Source organism: Mustela nigripes, chromosome 5 (genome assembly GCF_022355385.1).
Source record: "Mustela nigripes isolate SB6536 chromosome 5, MUSNIG.SB6536, whole genome shotgun sequence".
NCBI lineage: Eukaryota > Metazoa > Chordata > Mammalia > Carnivora > Mustelidae > Mustela > Mustela nigripes.
Window position 1 is genome coordinate 23,592,840 of NC_081561.1, and position 17,930 is coordinate 23,610,769.

The 17,930-nt window shown below is 48.9% G+C and overlaps 1 protein-coding gene across 8 annotated transcripts in view; it reads right to left on the bottom strand.

The window, feature by feature from the left end:
- CARMIL1 (capping protein regulator and myosin 1 linker 1) overlaps window positions 1-17,930 on the bottom strand; it is a 298,433-nt gene that overhangs the window by 187,037 nt on the left and 93,466 nt on the right. For all 8 annotated transcript variants that reach the window (XM_059399579.1, XM_059399577.1, XM_059399578.1 and 5 more), the window contains exon 3: window positions 1,752-1,802. In XM_059399579.1, coding sequence (XP_059255562.1) covers window positions 1,752-1,802 — 51 coding nt within the window. The remainder of the gene's footprint in view (window positions 1-1,751; window positions 1,803-17,930) is intronic.

The window sequence follows — 17,930 nt, forward strand, 5'->3', positions numbered from 1 at the left end:
TTAAGACGTTTCCATGGCACCTGGGGCTGTCACTGAGCGAGGCAAAGTGTCAGGGAGCAGGAAAGCATGGAGACATTTGGCGAGGCTCTCAAGTTTGTCAAGGAAACAAGGAGCCAAAAAGGAAGTCCAGGAAGAAGGCAGGGGGAGATTCTTCAACCCAGCTTCTCTGTGGGTCCGTGCCTGATCTGATAATTACCCACTCCTGCCCGCAAAGTTGAGCTGGGGCCTTCGGGGGCGAGAGCAAATTTCTAGTTCTTCACTGGGCGTGACTGCAAAAGTATTTACTTTTGGGTTCATCACAGAGATGGACATTTCTATTTTGTACATGTGACTGCATGTGTGATACATTTAACATAAATACCAAAGAAAAAGTGTTCCTTCGCTGCCCAAAAAAAGAGAAGACATTTATGCCATAATCAGTACCTACTATATAGTACTCTTCTGAGTATAATTATTTCCCCAGGAAATTAGTGCCATCCACACAGGTCTTGCTTCTCAGCCAAGGTGTGCTGTGGCGCATGAAAACCAGCCTGGTCTAAGGGGGCAACGTGAACACACAGCACTTTGGAAGAAAACTGCTTTTCTCTATCTGCGATGCTGACCAGATCTGAAATCAGAACCAATCCCCGAACTATGCACATCATAGGACAAAGCCGGTCTGGGGGCAGAGCAAGGAAGGGGGCAATATGGGGTCAGTCGGCAAAAGAGGGGCAGCGACTGCCCCAGAGATAAGCCGCCTTTCCACATCAGAACATTTTTAATTAGGGGAAATATTATTGAGGGGCCTTCTACTCAATAGGGTACTTGACTATTTCTCAAGCCCATAAAATTTCCTTCTGCAATTAATTTTTCCCCAGTGGGATAATGGTTCAGTCACGTCCTTACAGCCTGCTTTGGAGTGTTTTACTATATAGGCAACGGAGCCCAACACCATCCCCATAATCACTGATTTCATTCACGACACATTAGAAACAGCCTCACTTCACATGACCAACGGGGGCGGGGACCGACAGGTGCACTCCTCGGAGAAACATCGTAAAATTTAGCATCTGTTATAATCGGGGGGACAAAAAAAGGCAGCAGGCACCCTGAGCCCTGGACTAGCAAACAGTGAGCTGGTCTCTTGGTGAAATTAAATCGATCCTTTCCAGAACAGAGTGGTTTCACGGTCGGGCATATGCAGCACAACCCTTCCCCGCTTTTCATGGGACGCTTTGAAACGAGAAGAGGAAAAACGATGGAGTAAAAGCTATTCGTCATCGCAACGCTGAGGTGCTCCCTGAGGGAGAAGGAAGGAAAATATGGGTGTGCTAAGGGCACTCGGGACACAGACTCAACCGTGAAGTCGGCATCACTGAGGAGTGAGCGTGTGCGCGCATGCGTGCGCGCGCATGCGTGCACATGCCGCCCTCGCGAAGTCTGCGTCGCTGAGGAGTGCGCGCATGCGTGCACATGCCTCCTTCGTAAAGTGTGTCTCTGAGGAGTGCGCGCATGCGTGCACATGCCTCCTTCGTGAAGTCTGTGTCGCTGAGGAGCGCGCGCATGCGTGCACATGCCGCCTTCGTGAAGTCTGCGTCGCTGAGGAGTGCGCGCATGCGTGTACATGCCGCCCTCGTGAAGTCTGCGTCGCTGAGGAGCGCGCGCATGCATGCACATGCCTCCTTCGTGAAGTCTGCGTCGCTGAGGAGTGCGCACGTGTGTGTGCGTGCGTGCGTGCGCGTGCGTGTTGGAGGAAAGGCATGGCCACTTACCTTGCTAGGGATCCGTGCTGTTACAAGGAAGGCCCGGCATGATGTGAGCACCTGCGGGAGAAAAAAGCAGCATCAGTATAAGCACCACCGGTGGGACTGGGAGGCTCTGGTGTGACCCACAGGACTGAGGCACATGGAGCACCGAGAGGCCACAGGGCTTGGCTCCTGGCGTGTGAGCAAACTAAGGGAACTGGGACGGCTGCAGCCATGAGAGTCGCTGTAGGCCGAACAAACCACCTGTGAACTCTCAAGGGGAGCAGTGGGTCAGCAGCCCACAGGACCAAGAGATATTACTTCAGCTGAGTCAGCACGACAGGTCTTACAGACCGTCATGAGCCTCCCTATACCAACAGCAAACTGAAGGAACAAGCCAAGGGCTCGTGCACACTTTCCAATTACAACCACCGGCCACGCTGGCCCTCTTGCTTCGCCTTCTCGGTACACAGGCGGAGAACACTTACACAGGCCCAGGCAGCGTAACCTGTGTACTCCAAGCTGTCCCCAGCTAAGTTTCTTGGCGGGCTTGTCCCAGTCCTTGAGAGAACATGTATGGAAGTTTTCATTCTAAAACTCAGCTAAGAACATCGATGGAGCCCAGAGAGCCCCGCATGCCCTGCAGAGGCTCGAAATGGTTTGAAGTCAGGCCTGGAGGAGGGATCTCACATCTATGACTGCCAAGGTCCCAAGGTGCTTGGAGGCCCAGGCAGACCCCAGGGCCTTTGCAGTGGAGAGGAGGAGTCTCTGACACTGTGGTGCTGCTGGGAGAACTGGCTTTTTCATTTCCCGGAGAACCTTCTTATTACTAAATTTAGTATTTACAATGCAGCACACATGTTTCTCTCTTCCGGGGGCACTAATACAAGCAACCCCCAGTCTTGTCGCAAATCTAAAGCCCAGAGAAACTCCGCATAGAGGTAAATTCGTATCCAGGTCACAAAACTCACGTGCCGAAAGAGGACTCAGTATCACCTGTGACCTAAAACCCCCGTTTATCGTCTCAGTTTCCCATCTGAGAGCAGGTCCAGAGAAACTCATCACATTTGCCGGCTTGTGCCAGCATTGAGACTGGACACTGGGACCCCTGACCCCAGCGTATTATATCTATACTCCTTCCCCTCACATGCACCATACATTCAATGCCAAAAGCCCCAGACAAGAACAAGCCTTTCCATTATTTGCAAAAATACATTATGCTCTGTGAACAGTCCTGCAAAGGGAAACTGGTCCCAAGACATCCAGGATTGTGTTACAAGCACAGTAGCAACAACCACGACCAGTACTGCTGGTTACACCATCCCTGATCCTCTAAGAGCTAGAAACAGTTATTATCTCCATTTGAACAAGAAGAAACTAAGGCCTGGAAAGATTATGTCACTTCCTGAGTGACCCAGAAAGCAGGTGGCAGAGCTGGGATTTGAAGCTGGTGTGGTCTCGGTCCAGAGACTAATTCTTTAATACAGACCGTCAGATTTCCAGAATCTACTTCCTGAAGAGTCTACACACATGCAAACACAGATGAGTCACAGAACTTTAAAGCCAGAAAAAAGCAAACGGGTATAAGTGTCACTGGCAGGATGAGCGATGTCTGAGGATCATAAAGAAAAGAACCTGTCCCTACTGGTCTGCCCGTCTGTCTCTGTCTTCTATCCGCTTACCTGTTTCTAGCTCTCTACCTGAGTAACTCAGTCTGTGTGTGTCTCTCCCCACCTGCCCCCCCTCTTCCACACCCTGCCCTGCTGTGGCGGCCACCGCCCCCCATGCTCCCCAGCTTCTCAGTCTCCAGTCCCTCCTCTGGTTCCCCACTCCCCACCCCCCACTCTGCCCTCATTTCTCAGTACTTCCCCTAATGCCTATGCGGAGCACTCGAGAGCTTGTATCTTATTTATGCCTATTTCCAACAGTAGCCACCGTCACAGAGGAGATCCCGCATTCTCGAAGGATATTTCATTTGTAACACGGTCACAGAGACACTCAAACAAAACGTGAAATAAAAATGACAAGGCACCTTTTGACACGGTTGAACAAAGAGCACCTCGGTAATTAAGTGATTACAAGGTCCCCTGTGTGAATCTAATTAATAAGTCTTAGAAACTAATCTCAAACAAGCACCCAGCCCACTGACATGCAGCGGCGCGGGTCGGCTTCCCGTCCTTTTGTCCGTGCGGGGCTCGGGGTTAGGAAGTTTCCCCACAAGAAGCCTGCCTGCCTTCTCTGGACAAGCCCTCTCCAGACCAGTCACCACGGGGGCTTCAAGGTGCCACAGATAGAGTATTCACTGGGTCAGTACACTTTTTAAAAGGGAGGATTAAAACAAAACAAAACAGAATGTTCCTATGGCCTCTCCCTTTGAATAAAGAGCAACCAACCTCTTGACCATGCATCGACACTACGACGTCCTAATGAGCGCTTCTGCTTTCCCTCAGCCAACTTGACAGAGCCTCCAATCTGTGCTCCTGTGTGCCAACTCCCTTTCTTTAAAAATATTCCTTAAGTACCCAGTGTCCTCCGGAAGTTGTACCCAGTGTCCTTTCGAATTTGGACACGGGCCAACAGAATTTGCCTGAAAAGAGCCACATCCGTGTGGGAGCCCAGGCTTTGAAGGAAGAAGCTTTCTGCCGGCCGGTCCCCATTTCTGGTAGTCATCTACGGTCCCCAGAGGCACGAGGACTGGTCTTAGAAAGTTTGGGAGGGGGTGGGGTGGAGTGGGTGAAATCACCAGTAGCCAACCCAGCCTTTCCCAAGTCTATACCCGCCTGCGAGCACAAGAGTGTAGCAGTATTTTGCAGCAAGAGAAGAAAACTACAAATGCCTTCATTCCAAGAATCCTGCCTCTTGGTCCATCAATGCAAACTGGGCCAATAAATGGGGCTATGTTCATGCTGGGGCTATGTTCATGCTGGGAACCCCAAAGAACTTGGTCTCCTAGCTTTCCTGTTCAGCTCCAAGACTGCCCCGGGTTTTGTGGTCTTGGAGGCTTCAGAGTGCATACATATGGCAAGCACACAGGAAAACTCCTCAGCGATTGATCCCAGTAATAAGCACTACCTCGGTACTGGGAGTAACAAGTATCCCATTTGCCGATGGTTCTAGTCTGAGCACTGAGAATCCTGTGTTCCAGGACTCCAGGACCCTTGCTCAGCCTCCCTCCATGGGTTTTGGAATCAGGAAGGCAGATTTAAATTCTGGTTCTGCTACTCGCTAGCGGTTTAACCCCAATAGTCAGTGAACTTCCCGATACCTCAATTTGCTCATCTGTAGAACAAGAGGAATATTCCTCCATAGGACAAATGCCATGATTTTAAGTATGATACCGACGTAGATAAAGGCCTAGCCCAGCTCCCAAAAGGTCTTTACCAAATACCCGCTCTCTATCATTTTAACTGATGTGATAGCATCTTAAATTTCGATTCCCAAATTAAGATTAAGTAGTTACATTTGCTGGATTTTTTTTTAAAAAAATATTAGTTTTTGGCAACAGAACAAAACAAACAAAACCTACCAAGATTCTGAGATATCCTCTAGGCTAAAATTTTCAGTTCAATATATTTTCTTGCAAAGTTAAAAACAACAACAGCAAAAAAAACTTGGGGGCAGGTAGAGGGCCTCAGAAGAACTATCTGTCCTCAATCAAGGAAACTTAGTCACCAAGGATAAGCTACAACTTCCCTCCCACCTCCTCTGGGGAGGCCCATTCTTCCACAAAGGTCTTAGCATGCAAACCACATCTTCAAGCCCTATAATGAATTTCCTCTCCCTTTCATTGAAATGCAAGCAGCAGCCTTGCTCCCTCTGAGGCTTCTCCACTCAACTTTTAACTTCAAAATTTCACTTCGAAACGTTTTATAAAAATCCTTCCTACTGCTAAGACTCACAACTTAGCAGAGGAGCCTAAATATTCTTACAGAAATGATATATAATGAGGTTGGCTATGAAGCCCTCTCACTGCATACTTCTTAAAAACTGAAATAAATACCTATTTCACCCTCTTTAATAACTCCATTGCTTAAAGCCTCCCACCGCACAGGTAATCCATAAATTCATGCCATCTAAATCCACATTCTCTCGTGCAGATTACCAAGAATGCCTTTCCTTTAAAATTGGGCTCTACACGCCAAATATTCAAAAAAGGGTCTTATACCCCCTAAGTACTCTCTAATTTGCAAGCAAATAAAATGATGAAAGCCATGTAATACATTTACCCTCTTCCAGACTCCCAGCTCCAAGGGTGTCATGGACAAGACCTCTTTAATCCAAGACACACACTTCCAGGCAGAGAGACGAGCAGGTGGCAAGGACCATTATCACCACCGTGCAGGCGTGAGTGACAGATGCCCAGAGCCTTGCACAAGATTGCCCAGAAAGTTGAATGAGAATAAAAAGTCTCTCCTGGCCCTGAGCCTCCTAACACACTGCACCCACCCATGAGAACCATCACCCTCTCTAGCTAAAGCAGGAGGAGGCTTCACCTGAAAGGAATACAAACAATACATCATTTTTGTGCAATTTCTGGCTCCTGATCCCTTGTAACACTGGATCACCACACTACTGAGTATCTGTCTGTTTCTCTGTGTCATTAACACATGTGCCTAACGAGGCAGGATGGTCTAGTACAGGATCTGAAAATTACAGCCTATGGGCCAAATCCCGCACACCACCTCTTTTTATAAATAAAGCTTTAATGGGACATGGCTACACCATTTGTTTGATGTACTGTCTCTGGCTGCTTTCACACAGGCAGAGTTGAAGCAACAGAGATTTTTAGGGCACACAGGGCCTAAAATACTTACTATCTGGTCCCATACAGAAAGAACTATCAGGTCCCATACGGAAGGAGTTCGTCAACCCCTGGCCCAGCACTCTCAAGGGAGAAGCCCGGAGTGGGACAGTTCTCTGCATTTCAATTCGATCTACTATCTGTGTGACTTAGGCGAACCACCTGACCATCACTGTGTGGCTCTGTTTCCTCCTCTGCAAATGGGAGCAGAAATAGTACCTGTGCCCACGGAGCCGTGAGAGTTCACCGGGTCCATCGTACGTGTGACACACCCAGAAGAGCACTCGCAGGTCAAACAGCACAACCGTGTGTGAGTATTTGTATATCTCAAAAGAACAACAAAACCGCGACGCATGCCCACCACCGTGTTAAACCAAGAGGGAGTCAGCCCTACATACCCTGGGGTTGGCTTCAACCTGGCTGAGGGCCCTAACGGAATAGGTCACTATCTTTGTGGACCTAAATGTCCCCAAAGTAGAATTAAGAATGGTGGAAGAGGTCCCCGTGTCCCCTTCCTGCACTTGGGATCCGTGATGTGGGCCCACTGTGGGCTCCCCCGGCTCCAGGACCCGCTCCTCTCTGGTGTGTGGACAGCTTCAAAGGGCAAGTCCCCAGGACATATCTGCTGAGAGGAATTAGTTCCTTCCTGGGGCCCCACTCCCTGGCAAGATAGATGCTCCCTCCATACAGGAGCACGGAAGCCACTGGAGCTGGGCTTCGGTTCTCTCACACCTGTGCACATCCATTTCTTCTTCACCTGGTTATTTCCGCCCCTGTGCAGACAATGGGGTGTTTACACACAGCGTGTCAGACACAATGGCTTCCTTCCGACTGCAGTCCCATTGCTGCAAGCTCCATCACCGAAGCATGAAAGAAAACAAACGCATTTAATGTTTCTCCGCAGATGAACATGTGGCCACTTCAAAACATCCATTCTCCTTAACGTCACTCCATATCACATCTTCTTTCAAACCATCGGCTGACACAAAACTCTGGAATATGTCACACTGATTCTATTATGAGGGCACATTTTTCTTTCTTTTTTTTTTTTAAACACTTTATTTCTTTATTTGTTGGCGGGGGGGGGGGGGGGGGGGGGGGGGGGGGGGGGGTTGGGGGCGGTGCACAAGCAGGGAGAGTGGCAGGCAGAGGGAGAAACACAAGCAGAGAGCCTGATGTGAAACTCGATCCCAGGACCCTGGGGTCATGACCGGAGCCGAAAGCAGATGCTTAACTGACTGAGCCACCCAGGCGCCCCAGGACACACTTTTTGAGGCAGAATTCTCCCTAGAAAGGGACCACCTCCCAGGCTATGAACAAGGTGAGTCCAATACTCAGCTCCAGCTCCTTGGGGTGCAGGGGGGCCCACGTCAGGCTCTTGGGGTCCAGAGTTCCTGCCCAGAGCTCTCAACCCCAGGCGGGTGCTTGGGAAGGGATTAGTCATCACTGTCCTGTTTATGTTGTAAATGAATTCGACAGAAGGGTCACAGCTGTGCAAGGAATAACGAAAACATACAACATCGTCGTATTAACCCAGTTAACTAACAAAACTTCTCCTGTGTCCTCAACCCACCAGCCTGTCTCTTCTTGAATGTGAGAGTCACTAGAACTCAATTATAGCTAAAAATCAGAGATGAGAAGGACCTGGGGAAACGTGTCCTGGGAAACCCCAGAGGTGAGGTGAGGACCCTCTGTCCCAGGTATGGCATCCAACAGGGACCACAAAGAATCACTTGAAAGAAAAGACAAGTAACCATGACAGCATAGTGACAAAGAAGGCTGGCTCCAGAGGCAGAGAGCCCAGGGATAAATTCCCACTACACCACTTACTACCAGCTGTGTGACCTTGGGCAGGTTACTTAGCCTCTCTGTGCCCTGGTCTCCCCCTCCGTAAAAGCATGGGGACAATATCACCTACCCAGATACCATATGTGAGGTACTCAGAACAAAACCAGGCACAAAACAAAGTCCGATAAAGGTATATCCTTGGGCACATTTACAAGAAAAACTATAGCTAACAATGGGCTATACGTTAGCATTGGAACAAGAAGTTAGTTTCACCATCTTTCACTAGAATTTTGTTGCTGTGGTCTCTCCCCAACCTGAACCATTTCACCCAATCAGCCTCTGTTTCCCAGCCTTATACCCTCATCTTTCTAGCCAAGGAGTCACAGAAGTCACTCCCTTCTTCTCTTTTGATACATTAGCAGTGTCATCCAATGTAAAAAGTACAATTTTCTCTCCTTCTCTCGGAGCAAATTTATGAAATATTTTTCTGCTTTGTGAAAGTGTGGTGGCATATGGTAGGAGGACTGATTTAGATTTGATACTGCTACCTATATCAGAGAGAGAGAGATTCGTCATGAAATTCGGAGATTAGAAATTGGGAGGGAAAGATTTCTGTACCCAGCAATCTTTATTTTTATTTTAGAGAGCACTTGCACAAGGCAGGGAGTGGGGGAGAGGGACACAGAGAATCCCAAGCAGGCTCCATGCCCAGCAGGAAGGCTGACGTGGGGCTCGATCTCACGACCCTGAGATCATGACCTGAGCTGAAATCAAGAGTCGGACATTTAACCTCCTGAGTCACGCAGACTTCCCTGCACATACTCATCAGTAGAGCTTAGCAAGCATCTTAATAAAATGGACTAAACTGAACTGAAAGCGAAAAGAAAACCAAGTGCCTTGCAAGGGAACACCAGAAGCCACCGTTTCATGAGACTTCTGTTCCAGAGATACCGGCGTGCACATGGTACGTGGGCATGCACATGTGTGTGTGTGCACAGGCATGCAACATATGTAGGAGAGGGGCCTCTCAAACCAGTATCAAAAAGAGCCCGTCTCGGAGTCCGGGTTTTGAGAGTCTGAGAGTCCTGACTTATGAAACCTGTAAGCACCGCCCACCATGAGGCTACAGATGAGGCAGAGGCAGCGGGGTTCGGCGGCCAGAACAAGGGCTTTGCAGTCAGACAGACGTCGGGACAAACCCCAGCGTTGCCATCGGGTGAGCGGGGAGGCAGCAGAAGGGTTATCTGAAGGTTCCAGGCTGCAGGACCCTCACCCTGAAGTTAGAAACACCACTTGTCCTTGTGTAAGATTTAAAGATAACTTATGGAATGCTAGGCCTATAGTAGACATTAGTGTAAACAGAGCCGTTAGAACCATCCGGATGCTTACAGAACGTAGCTCTGGAAGTGATTGCTAGGCATAAAGAACTGAGACATAAGAGACGTGTGCAAACTTGCTAGTGAGAGACAGAGCCAAAGCCCAGATGCCAGTCCCCCCAGGCTCAGCTTGGTTCTCAACACCTCAGTCTCTAGGATGTAGCCTGAGTCAGTCCCGGGAGATTATTCCCAAGGTAACTGCAGCCTCCCAGAGAATCAGAAGAGAATTTGCATTTCTGCATGGTGATGGAGGAAACCTGATACAGAGGAGGAACGCACTTTGGACTCTGAGCAAAGCAAGTCAGGTGCTTGAAAACTCCCCCCCCTGATTAACTACAGAATCCCTCTGAACCTTACTTTTCTTACCTGTGAAATGGGTAAAGCACAGGCTCTGCTGGACAGTTGTGACGATTACAGAGGTAACTTGTGAGACCCTAGCATTCTTCTGGACCTTCTTATCCGCCTTCACAGATGAGGCTAGCACTCGAGGTCAGGGATGCACCCCTCCCTGGGCTTCAGAGAGGTATGGCCCAGCCTGAGTCCTGACCCTATTGCTCACGAGTATGGGTGATTTAGGGACAAGGCCTCTCTGCGCCTCACTTCTCACCTGTAAGATAAGGGATTGTAATACCTACCTCACTGCAGTCTGGGGCACGATCAGACAACAGACACTCAGAGCAGTGCTGCCCATAGTAAGTGTTACTATCCCCACCGGGCACCTGAGCCTCGGGGGGCCGTTCAGCCATTCCCAGGCTGTGTTACCTATTGCTAAAGACTGCACCACCTCGAGGATTTCTAATTCAGGCGTCCCACTCTAACAACAAGCTTCTCACTTCTCCTCAAAGTGCGATCCACGGGCTACAGGGGCTGGCACCCCTCAGCAGCTTGTTGAAATGCAGAATCTGAGCCCCCTCCCAGACTCGCAGCATCAGAACCTGCAAGAGCCCCAGGGGATTAATATGTCCAGGGCAGTGAGCCAAGCCCTCGTTTCTTGTTCCCCTACTCGGCGAGCCCACCACCCCATTCCCAGCCCCTGCACGGGCCGGCCATTGACCATTCCACTTCCTCCTGCCTCATCAGCCACAGCCCCTTCACCCCCCGAGAAACCTCCCTGAAACCCTTCCCCTGCTGTTACTACCTTCCCTGTCCTTGCATTGCGCCCACAGAGACAAACCTCAACTCTGGATGAACCCGCCCCGCTGCCGGGCCCATGCCCGCCGGCCGGGGTGCCGGCCAAGCACAGCTGGAGAAGGGATCTAACCCGGCAAGCAGACTCCACTTCCTTCCACCGGGAGGACAGCTTTGCCTCCTGCTTCACTGAGAAAACAGCAATGACGGGAACGGAATCGCTGACCAGCCCAGCACAAACCCCGAAGCCTGTCTGCACCTGCAGCCGCCTCGGCCTCCCTCCTCCTCTCCCGCTGAAGTGCGTGACGCCAATACCCATCCTTCTCCTGGGCTCTGGATCACCACCCACCTGTCCTAGAGCCAGAGTTTGGCCTCCCTCCCCTACCTAAAGGTCCAAATACTGTCTCCTAACCCGCGGTCTCAGCAACCTAACCCAGCAGGTCTCGGATCCTGCTGGGCTCTGAAGCACGTTAGCACATCCCTCGTCTGCTAAGCTCTGCAGCGGCTCTGAGCATCACTTCAGCCCTCTCCTCCCCACCCAGCCGCAGCGGCCTTCTGGGGGTGCTCCCACGGGGAGGGGCAGCCCCTCCTCCCTTACCTTCACCTTCTTCCCAACTACTCATCCTTCGGACCCCAACCTAAAGGACTACCCGAAGGCGGTTCAGGCCCTGGCAGGCAGCCTGTCATATGCTCTCAGGGCATTTGCATGTTCCCTTAGTAACACGTAGCACAATTTTCATTATCGGTGGAATGACGCATTTAATATCTTCCGGCCCCACCAGACCTGGGAGCAGGGACCTTCCTTATCTGTCCTCTTCAAAGCTACATTTCCCCATGCTCGGCACAGAGAAGGGGTTCAAGTGCCTGGACAGCTCCTCCCCAACCCCTTTCCAGACACGAAAATTCACGATTTTACAAAGTAAAAGGTTGCCGCAGTCTGTGAAACGGATTAGAAAAATTCCGCCTGCCTGTTTATTCCGGCCGCCTGCCACATCAGCGACACATCCTTTGCACTTCACAGGGGTATCCTAGAAGGAAAGGACCTGAAGATGTATTGTTTGCAGCTCACCTCAGCCCACTACAAAGGCATCTGCTAGCTAATTCCCACCGTACCTGTCAAAAGGAAGAGCGAGGTAATAAGCACAGGTTACCTAGCAGAGGAAAGGTTTAGAAGTGCCACATGCTGACATCCTGCCTTTTGTCTACTGTGCTCAAAGAACTTCACTAATTCGCTGCAGAGAGGCAGGTCCCCACGCTGGCCTTCAGCAACTCCGCAAGTTGGGGATGCCCTCTCTGGCCATGCATGCAGGAGAAGCAAAATGTGCTTTCACAAATACTATCAGAGAGCCTCTGGCTTCCTACATCTTGATTTGGCCCTTGAATGTGCTAAAGGGGCATCAGTGCGAAATCCGCAAAACTAAACAACTCAGAAAGGGTGGGGCAGGGAACTACCCAGGAGACAGATTTTATAAAATACAAAAATAACCCTATGTTATCTTAGTGAGGACTGACAGAAAACTTAAACATAAGGAAACCTATCTTCTAAAACCAGGGCACACTCAAAGGACAGGCCAAAGAGAGGAAACCGTTAAAAAAAAAAAGGGCACTAGTTTGGTTTCCTTTCTTGAAATTTCAGATAAAACGCGATCTGCTACGGGGAGCAGTGTTTTGCTCCGGCAACACAGAAACGTCATTCATCTCCTTGAGTAACTCCACGGGCCTGATGCCAAATGCTCCAAGTTTCCAGATAAAGTGAAACCTCTGGGCAGAGCTTTTTCAGCCCAAATTAGCTTTGGTACAATGGCCGGAAGGGAAAAGTCCAGAGCCTCAGGCCAGACCCCTGCAACTATGGGCTGAATCCTCCCCCACCCCAAGGCCCTCTGCCCACTGAAAGCACCCTCATCTTTACTGCCTCAGGCACTCCCACACTCTCCCCTCTCCTGGACAGGCAGGTGCCCCAGTCTGCCATCAGACACTTCCCAGCGTGGGGTAAGGGACCCACCTCCTTCTGTCTAAAAGTCAAGTCCTCCCTGCCCCCCTGAAGCAACACACACTGGTTGGGTCCCTCATTCACGGCTCCTGCTACCTGAGAATAAACACAACTCTGTGGCCACTCGGCTCCTAAAAGGACTAAGACCAGAGCCCCTAGTTCTGGCTCTTTCCTGAGCTGTCCACGTAGGACCCCCGGAGCCCTGGTTCAGATGCTCCCTGCGTGGCCTGTCCAGAGCGGGAAGGAGGGGAAGGAGGCGCTAGTGGGGTGAGCCAGAGAGCAGAGCCTGGAACCAGAGCAGTCCCCGAGAGCAAGGGGCTGGAGGCAGGATTACACTGCAAGGGGCATCTCTGTGTTTCTCTTGTTAAATGAAGCTCGGTTAGATGAGCACTCTGGTTCCAAAACACAGACTTGCCGTCTAAATGCACCAATCTGATCCCGTTCTTTGTGTGTATGTAGTATTTATCATAATCCACTAGATATTTGAGTCATTCTTCCTCTCATTCATTAAATAATTATTGAGTGCCTACCTTGTGCTAGATACTCAGATTAAAAAGGCATAAAGCTCTGCCGTCGAGCAGCTTATATTCCACTGAGAGGGGACAGACTTCACACAAATAAATAAGTAACCATATGGATGGTATGCCAGCTGCTGAGGAGTACTGTGGGGGAAAAAATCTCACTAGGAGAGGGAATAGGGATTGCTGTATAGACATTGGGGAGGGGGTTGGTAAGTGGCATTTTTAAATAGTTTGGTGAGCCCTCATTATGAAGGGAAGTTGAAGAAGGTGTAAAGGAAATGCAGCCATGAGCCATCTGGCTATCTCGGGCAAGCATGGTGTAGGCAGAGGAGACAGCAAGTGCAAAGGTCCTGAGGTTTGATATATGCCTGTGGTAACCGAAGGATAAAGAGCCCACTGTGGCTCGAAGAGAGCAAACATGACTGAGGCCAGGGGACACAAGGGGTGTGGAGGGGGCTGTGAGATCTGAGAGGCCTTATAGGCCACCGTCCACACATTAGCTTTTACTTGGAATGAAAGGGTAAACCACCAGAGGACGGTGAGCACAGGATTGAGGTGAGATCTCAGACTGCCGGACTGCCCTGTTGAGAAGAGAATGGGGAAGCGGGTAAGAGGGCTGGAGTGAAAGCAGGAAACCCAGTCAAGAGGCAAGTGCACGAACTGACGAGAGATGATCGTAGCCGGGACCACAGTGGTCAGTGGGAGTGGTGAGAGGTGGCCGGATTCTGGATCCCCTTTGATAGTGGAGCCCAAACGGATTTGTGCAGAGAGTGAATGTGGAATATAAGAGATTATTTTGCTAAAGGTGAGGATTTGGCTTATACCCATGAAATAACTACTTAACAATTCAAGTTGGGACAAGATTAAGGGACTGCTAGGTTGGTCTAGGTAATGCGTTATCTGGTGAAGTAAGATAATATTTACGGAAGAAGTGCAACTTGAGAGCAAAGAACTGGCTCCAGGATTTTCCAAAGGCAGTTTTGTTCTCAGTAGAGAAACAAATGATGTTTTGGAGTGAGCCATGCTTTCCTGCCTACCTGCCTTGTGCTCTCTTTCCTAATTTCAAATGTACAGTTAAGATGGAGTAACATAAAGCCAGAGACTCCATTCAAATTCTAAAAAGCAACCTTGGGAAGGAGGAGGATGGGGTGTTCTTTTGCCTTTCTTCACAGCTTCTCTTCAGCAGCACTATCTCCCGAACCTTCTAGAAATTTTCTCTATCTGGTGTTTCCAACATTCTACTACCCACATGTGGCCACGAAGCACTTAAAATGTGACTAACCTGACTGAGGCACTGAAGTTTTATTGAATTTATTTAATTTTAAACCATCCAGCTAGTATTGTGACAAGCGGCTACCATATTGAACTCTACAGCTCTAAAGGGGGGAAAAAATCACTTTGCCTTCATGAACTGTACATTACGCTTTTTCTCTCGCAACTAAATTAAAAGGATACATACAACACAGATTTGTAAGACCTTTTTAAAAGATTTTTATTTATTTATTTATTTGAGAGAGAGAAGGAACATCAGCGGGAGAAGGGCAGAGGGAGAGGGAGAAGCAGGCAGTGAGCAGGGAGCCCGACATGGGACTCGATCCCAGGACCCTGGGATCATGACCTGGGATAAAGGCAGAGGCTTAACCTACTGAACCACCCAGGCGTTTCCAGATTTGTAGGATCTTATTTTTCATGACGCCCCACAGTTACCAATGGATTCTCCTAAGTCTGCCCATATTCTTTGAAAACAAACTGTGGATGGCTCGGTCTTAACAGTTTTGAAGCACATTTTCTGAGTTTTTGTTTGCAACTGTTAATACCTTCCAGGCCATCACTCTAACAAGGACATTCAGAATGAGATCTCCCTCCTTGAAGTATATTCAATGCTAACATTTTAAATGTCACAGAAAAAGAAAGAAAGACAAGACGCTCTTATGATCCCTGAACTACCCTCCTGCTCTAAGTCTGAAGTACTTTCCGGCATGGGTTATCTCACTTTGCCTCCCCACATCGCTCCGAGCAAAAGGCCTGGTGTTCGAGCCACCATCTTTCAGCTGAGGAAATCAAGGCAAGGAAAGATTAACAGCGGTCCTAAATTTTACAGTGTAAATCTGTAGGTTGGCCAGGAAAGAGAAGCAGGAATTACTAAGACATGAAGACGGAAAATTGTTGAAATTTTTAGAAAAACAGACATCACGTGCAAATCTTTAGTTCCCATACCTAGTAAGTTGGCAGGGCTGGGTCTCGAAACGCCGTCTGGATGAACTGAGCTGGTGGCAAAGCTGCTCCTTTGGACCCCAGCAACAGCCCTGGGGTCTGGCAAGAGGCTGGCCCCACCACCAGGCAGGGGGTTGGATTTGGTCAGGTAGTGCCAGCAAAACAGGGTTCCCTCGCTCACCAGCAAACCAGACTCAGACGAAGGGCAACATTCCTCACTAATCTCCTCACCCACCAGCTGCAGAATGAGCTTTCATTAAGCTTGCTTTTGAAACACTCAAGCTAACCCTACTTTCATCGCTGAACTGCACGGCCCCAGAGATTAATAGGGCAATTCAGTCAGTGTAGAGCTGACCTTTGAACTTGTCAGTGAAATTCCTTCATTTTGAGGATAAGGAAACTAAGTCCCAGGAACTCTCTGATATTTGCAAAAGAACACAACTGTCCTCATTTTCCAAGCCAGCAAGTCCAAGTTCCTGTGTCACCTACAACTGAGGTTCAAGGCTGTGTGTCTCCTTACCTTTTAACTATAACGTGTTTCCAGAAAGTACTGTAGGATTAAAGGATCATCAATTTTATAGATGTGTATACGTGTGTTTTTCTACATGAATGAACTATTCTACAACATATGACACGTTACATAATAACGTATATAACACAATCATACTTATAAGTCATATATATGTGTGTGTATTATATATAATATTATATATATACACACATAAATAAAACAACATAATGTATTTCTCCCCCCAGGAAGGATATTACAACTGGTGACTGGATCCTTGAATGTTATTAAATCAGAGCTGAGACACAACAACATAAAAGCAAAGAAAATAAAACAACAAATACAAACTGTGAAAATTATTTAAAATTATTTGAGTATGTGTTAGTGTTCCTGTGAAATGAGCATAAATACATTATGTCTGGGACCAAAAGTACTATTTACTATTTGGGAAATGTATAAAATTAGAAACGTATCATACATCGTGCTTCTTGGAAATTTGGAAGGGCTTCTTAAGGATGGTGGGCTTAGCCTGGTCTTTTAAAATACAGTCTGGGCCGGTCTGAACCGTGGTCCCCTCTTAGTGAGCAGACATTCAGCATACGACTGAGCGGTAAGTCAGTGTGCCATCTCTAGGCAGGGCCTGTTTCCATGGTGACAGTGAAGATGGGGTTTCACACCCTTGGGTGGAGGACAGCCATCCAGCTCTGCGACCGGGCACCTGCCCCAAGAAGGCCACCAGCTGTGCTGTGTCACCTGGCTTGTCATTTTGATGGCCACTGCTTAAGAAAAACACATCTCCTTCATGAGTGTGGTGTATTCTGAAATCCCCAAACTGTAAGTTCTGGAAGGAGACTCGAGAAAGAAGGGCAAAAATGCTTAGTCTTAATCCTGGGGGGAAAAAAAATCGCCCATGCCATTAAGCACAGCCAGGGGCACAAGGCATTTTAGAACCAAGGAGGATCAGACCAAAACCTCATCATTCAACTTAAAATGTCTTTTTGGTTTCCTGAGAAAGCTTCCCAGCAGGAAAACAGATGCAAGCAGAAAGGAAAAGTATCCAGGAAGGTGGGTGTTGGTCTAACACGGAGACCCTAAGAATGGTCTTGGAGGCAATGGCGGGGGGCAGGGACTGGGGTTCACTTCACCTTTTCAGGACATCTTTCCTTTCCCTGGAAAGGGTAGATGCGTTCGTCACCGACTGTACTAAATCTGCAGGATCCGCATGGAGATTTTAAGATAGAGACAGACAGGAGTGGAAACTGGAAACTGCTCGGACAGAGCGATGATTTCTGCAAGGCCCCCGACTCTCGCGGACAGAATCTCAGGCCAGTGGAGCGGGGCTTCTCGGAACGGGCCCGCCAAGTCCCAGCTGTGTCTTGGGCAAATTACTGCGTCCCCCATCCTCCTGTCCTCAGCTGTGCACAGACACAGAGCAGTGTCGACTTCTCATGCGCATGGAGATTACACGAGAGGACATGTGCGAGATTACACAGAGCTGAGCCAACAACAACTCAACGCACATTAGTCGACCGATGGCTACAACAAGAAGAGTCGTAGTTCAAACGGTCAGAGTCGCTCTCTGAGAGGCAGAACTAAGTAAATTTCTAACTCCCTTGACCTACCAATAAATCAACAGGCAAAAGCAGAAAACACAACATCCCCTGGACCTAATTTGGTTTTGGAGTTCTCTAATGACTGCAGGAAGGGCCCACGCAGAACGGGCCCCGTCCAAACCAACCTTTCACATTCATTACTGTTATTTTCACCTTTAGTAAGTTAACAGAGTGTCCATTTTCCATCATTAGAAGCCAGCGTTTTATAGCTCCTGAATGTTCACGGGCCAGTTCGATCTCTGGTTTCGGTAGCTCTGACATGACTGC